This window comes from Protobothrops mucrosquamatus, unplaced genomic scaffold (assembly GCF_001527695.2).
Source record: "Protobothrops mucrosquamatus isolate PMUCROS unplaced genomic scaffold, P.Mucros_1.0 scaffold719, whole genome shotgun sequence".
In the NCBI taxonomy this organism is placed as follows: Eukaryota; Metazoa; Chordata; class Lepidosauria; order Squamata; family Viperidae; genus Protobothrops; species Protobothrops mucrosquamatus.
Genome location: NW_015386999.1, coordinates 243896 through 249633, shown reverse-complemented (window position 1 = coordinate 249633; position 5738 = coordinate 243896). Strand labels below are relative to the sequence as shown.

Genomic DNA, 5738 nt, shown 5'->3' with positions numbered 1-5738 from the left:
CCACAGATTACCTCTCACCGGCCGATACGCTCCCACAGAGAGGGTCTCCTCAGGGTGCCGTCAACCAGACAGTGTCGGCTGGCGACCCCCAGGGGGAGAGCCTTCTCTGTTGGAGCCCCCACCCTCTGGAACGAACTACCCCCAGAGATCCGGGTGATTCCGGATCTCCCCTCCTTCCGCCGCGCCCTCAAGACATGGCAATTTCAGCTGGCAGGACTGGCCTAAGGGGTATTTTAAATTTGGTTTTTTAAATAACTTTTAAAAAAAGAAAAAGCCTATATTAATATTTCATTTTAACCATATTTTAAATTTTGTATATTGTATTAGCTATTTTGTTTTAAACTGGCTGTAAGCCGCCCTGAGTCCACCAGGAGAAGGGCGGAATATAAATGTGATTAAAGTTAAAGTTAAAGTTAAAGGTAGTCTATCCTTTCCTGGTGGAATTCGCATTTTGAGAGTTTGGCATATAGGTGGGCAGCTCGCAGTTTCTTTAAAACCGCTCTGACTAGGTTGACATGTTCATCTTTTGATTCGGTGAAGATAAGAATGTTGTCTAAGTAAACCAGGACCCCCTTAAATAGGTGCTCCCTTAGAACGTCATTGATTAATTGCATAAATACTGCGGGGGGCCCTTGTAATCCAAATGGCAAGACTTTGAATTGGTAGCACCCCATGGGGCAGTTAAATGCGGTCTTCCATTCATCCCCTTCCTTAATTCTCACGCGATAGTAAGCTTCCCTTAGGTCTAGTTTAGTAAAAAAAAAATCCCTTTCGAGAGGTGTGACAACATGTCCTTCATGAGGGTCAGGGGGTATAGGTTGCTTTCACTGATTGTATTCAGGGCCCTGTAATCCACGCATAAGCGTAAAGAGCCGTCCTTCTTCTCTCTAAAGAGGACCGGGCGGCCACTTTAGGCTTGGCTGGCTCAATGAACCCCCTTTCTAGGTTTTTCTTTATGAATCTTTCCATTTCCTCCTTCTCCTTTGGGCTCATGGAGTATAATCTGGGCTTTGGGAGTTTTGCCCCAGGCTTGAATTCAATGGCACAGTCCGTGGGTCGGTGGGGGGGGGAGCTCATCCGCCCTCTCCTCACTGAAAACTTCAGCAAGATCTCTGTATTCCTCTGGTATTTCTGATAGTCCCTTTTCCTCTCCCATGGATGCTTTTTCCATTCTTAATTTTGGTAGCTCCCCTTGGGATTTTAAGTCCATAGGGTCCCCTTTCGGGAAAGTGATTTCTGCCATCCTCCAATTCACCCAGGGGTTCCATTTTTTTAACCATTCCATCCCTAGGATCATCGGGCATTCCATGCCTGGGGTTACTACAAACGTTATGTCTTCCTCATGTTTGCCCAGGGAGAGGTGTATTGGTAAAGTGGCTAGGGTAGCTGGCACCCCCCCTGCTGTGGACCCATCTAACTGGCCAAATGAGATTGGTTGTTCCAGTCTCCTCGACGGAATGCCCAGATTCCCCACTAGCATCGGGCTAATGAGGCAGCGGGTGCAGCCAGAGTCTATTAAGGCTTTCACCTTCACAGCTTCGGGCATGGAGGGAATTAATATAGTCACTGTCTCCCGGCGGAAGGGAGACTTCAGAGAGTAGTAGATGAAAGCTGATGGGCCATATTGTTATGGTCAGTCCTTTTGGTGAGATCCACATTCAGTCCCTTTGAAGTTTTAATGAAGGAAGTGAGAGCCATAAAACCCCTTTGCTCATCCCCCTTCCCCTTCCTAGTATGACAGAATCCAGAGAGGGCAGAAATGGGGTTTTCCATAGTCGATAACTAGAAATGAAATATAATTGGATACAATATAATTGAACTGCAGTTTAATCACATTTTTATTGACAATCATAGTTGGGGATAATAAAAAATGTAAAATGTAAAATAGTGGATATATCCTCATAATCCAAAGTGATCTGTATGTTGTCCTCAAAAAGTAACTTGAGCTGTTCCACAATCATAAAAAAGACAAATTCATTTGCTAACTTATTATTGAGAGAGAAATTCCTCTTTATCCATGCCAGCTAAATAAGCAATTAGATGGTGAAAGAGTACAAAACAGAAAGTTTGTTAAGACTCAGGCAATCTAACAGAACTGGTGATTAAAGTGAATTAAGGTGGAATGATTTGTCTAAATTATGTGGTCCTCTCAGCAAACTGGATAGCTCCCTTTTGAAAAGAGGCAAATAATTTGTAGCTATGATGTCTTGAGGGTAAATCGGGTAGCTCAGATACCCACTGGAGACCTACATGTGTAAAAGTGATCTTGTGAATGCTGCCTCCCTTCTCTTTTGCTGCAGAAAGCTGCGTCATTTAGCTTCATATTTATACATTAAACTTTGCTTCATGCTGAATAAGTAGAAGGGAACAAGGAGCTTAGCAAAAGCCTATGGCTAGGAGGCAGGCTACTGATGGAAGGGCAATAGCCGACTGGAAGAGGCCATTCCTGCTTGGAAGAGCAGAGAAGTCTGCAGATCTGATAAGGGACCTAAAAGGCCTCAAATGATGAGTGCCGCACATCACTTGGGTTGTCTGGATATGACAAGTTCAGAACTGACAGCTGTAGCCGCTGCAGGCAACTGCCAGCATGTGGGATCTGGGCAGCTTCTGACAAACCCTTAATTGCTCTGAGCTCTCTCTATTAAGAAGGCCAGCTGCCTCACAGGCTTGGGTGCACAGTGCATTTGCTATTCCCTCAGTCAAATGGCTGGTGCTCTGAGGAGTGGAAAGGCCTGACTTGCTGGTCCTGAGGTAAAGGGGTTTCCCCGCCTTTGTTTGCTCAACTGGTCAAAATCCAGTGGTGATGCCTCTGGAGAGGGCAAAGCTTCTAATAGAAAGTTCTGTGAGATGACATCTTGCGGGGATTTCATTTCCCACGTTCAGCACCGTCTGGGTGCTGTATCACAACCTCTCCCATCCCAAGTCAACAAGGATGATGGTGATGGGGGTGGGGGTGGAGGAGGAGAAGAATACACTCTTAACTGAAATCCAGGGAAAAAAAACTTGTGTCCTCACAGCTAAGTGGAAAATCTATGCATCTTCCTGCCTCAAGAATGACACCCCTATCCCTACTTCTTGGTTTCCTAGGCCTAGCTGCTTCCTCCTCTTCCTCCTCCCCCCTCCTCCTCCTTCTCCTCCTCCTCCTCCTCCTCCACCTTCCACCCTTGTGCCCCACAAAACTCTGGCTCCTGAGACCTTCTTCCCTACCACCATCCTTCTGAATGGCCTTTGACAGGGTGACTCCCTGTTGCATCAGTGTTTACCCTAACCTATCCAGCAAATTTGAACTTATCTTTCACCGAATTTGCAGAGCTGCAGGAGTGCCAACCTCCTGTTCAGGAAATGTGTTGCCTATCAGCTTGCCCTTTTGCATGGTTTCATAATGCTCCCCCCTCGGCTCTTTAGTCTTTGCCATTATGCTTGCTATCCTTCTGAGTGGTCCTTTATTGGAGCACCCTCATTTTGACCTGGACTCTGCTTTTTTGGTTTAGCAGTGCATAAATATTGCATTTGTTTTACTTGGCAGCATTACATGCAAAACCCCAGGGATTTTTTTCCCCTCAGTGGGGGAACATTGTTCTTTGCCTAGTTCGATTTATTCACATCTCATCCCACTCCATTTCTTGGACCCCGGTGCTCAAAAATTCAGGTCAGCTTTCAAACCGATCAAATCTTCAGTCATATCTGTAACTTCCCATCAAGGGTCAGCCTCAAATTTCTGCTTCACTTGCAATCTTCTTCAACAACCTGACAACCCTCCCTTTATAAATGATCACTTCCCTTAAAATCACTGCCAACCTTTATAATTCCTTAAAGATATTGGATAAGGTAAAGTGAAGATGATTCCAGATGTCTCTCTAGCAGATTTTACAGCTATTTAAATAGAATTCCTCTCCATGTTCCAAAGAGCACCTTAAATTACATCCTCCTTGCTATTGATCATGCTCCTCATCAGATTTCTACATTCTGCTTCTTACTACAACCCAGAGAACAACCCCCCTCTTTCCCTCCTCCACATTTTCCACCTTAGGAGATATCACAGACCATCAAATACCGATTCCTTTCTTTTATCCTCTTGCAACCATCATTTCCCCATAGCTGTTTAAAAATGTGTGCATCCCCAAGCAATGAAATAAAAATTCATATATATATTTTTGCTCCATGTAAAGGGGCATTTTCAAACAGGCTTCCCTTGCCTACAACACCATCTTTACAACATGCCCACCTGCCATTTGCACTGGGGAAGGGGAGGGCTGGTGGTGATGAAGATGGATTTTCACCCCCCCCCCCTTTTCTTTAATACAAAAGATGGTTAAATTGAAATAAGCCCCTTCCGTTTGGGTTGCCGGCTGCCCCCTCCCCAGCTCTTGTGCTAAAAAGCTTCCCGCTTACCTTGTAGAAGAGACGGGGAGCAAAGCAGCAGCAGCAGAAGAGGCATGTTGGGTCCTGCTTTTTCCAAACAGCGCATTTTGGATTTCTTCAGACCTGCAGAATACCTAGTCTGGCTATTTCCTTCTCCTGCCAGGCAAGGGAGCCGTGGAGCTAGGAGTCTGCTTAGCAAATGAAAATGCAGTAGCTTCTTTGCAAGGGCTAGTTCTGTAGGATTTTTCTCTTTTGCCTTTCCAAAGCAACCTAGGCTTTTTCTATTTGTGTTTTGGAAATGTGCCTTTTCTGCAGTCTGCTCCTGCTTGCTGCATAACTGATTAACTGTGTTATCTGGACCCCCTCTTCCCTTTTCGCTTATAGAAAGAGAAATGCAATGGACTGCTTCCTTTCGGTGAAATTATTTTTGAGAGGAGGCCTGATGTCAGGCCTCTTTAACCCAGAACCCCTCTTTTTCTCTCGTTGAATGGAGAAACAGGGGAGCCCAAAATGAATTTATTTGTGTAAGAAAAGGCATTGGATCCTTCTTTCTCTGCCACCTACATACCCGTCTGGAAAGTCATCTATAGATATATTGCCATTGCCATGTAGTTTCTCTTCTCTGTTCCTTTCTTGCAATAGATTCTTGTACCAAACTAGGAAAAACTTGAATAAGAATAGAAGGATATCGTGAACGGTTCTTTTTTAAAAAAAATGTAAAACCTTCAGTGGTTTGGCAAAGCAACTCTCTCTCTCCCCTTCCCCTTCTGTCCTTGACAATGAAACGCAATGTCTTTTTGCAGATGCAATTTGGATGGGATCTACACATTATTCTGAATATTAGAGAGAAGGGGAAATATAAATCTACACCCCCATCCTAGCAGATGCCCATAAGTATAGGTTGAAAGCGCAATATGGAAAATAAATTACGTTATTTTTTTTAAAAAAAAATGAGGAACATAATGTATGTAACAATCCGTTCCTATAAAAAATACAGCTTCCTGATTTGCCAAGCTAATATATAAATAAATCTCCTTTTCTAGATAATAAAGGGAAATTGTTCAAGGCCTATTCTCTTACAGAAAATAAACCCTCTATGGAGGAAAACAGATGCAAACTTTATTAGTGAGGTTGCAAATCTTATTTCATGATTTGTAACCTCACCTCCCACAAGAATTCAGGTTCGCCTGATTTACCAGTTGCGCCCTTTTCTGGACCGGGACGCTCTGCGCACAGTCACTCAGGCCCTCGTCACCTCCCGCCTGGACTACTGTAATGCTCTATACATGGGGCTCCCTATGAGGAGCATCCGGAGGCTTCAACTGGTCCAGAATGCGGCCGCGCGGGCGGTGTTGGGAGCGACGCGTCGCTCCCAT

At 44.6% G+C, this 5738-nt stretch overlaps 1 protein-coding gene across 1 annotated transcript in view; it reads right to left on the bottom strand.

The window, feature by feature from the left end:
* LOC107289556 (seizure protein 6 homolog) overlaps window positions 1-4438 on the bottom strand; it is a 51438-nt gene extending 47000 nt beyond the window's left edge. Inside the window, exon 1 of the mRNA XM_029284568.1 lies at window positions 4393-4438. Coding sequence (XP_029140401.1) covers window positions 4393-4438 — 46 coding nt within the window. The remainder of the gene's footprint in view (window positions 1-4392) is intronic.
* Window positions 4439-5738: the final 1300 nt, after the last annotated feature.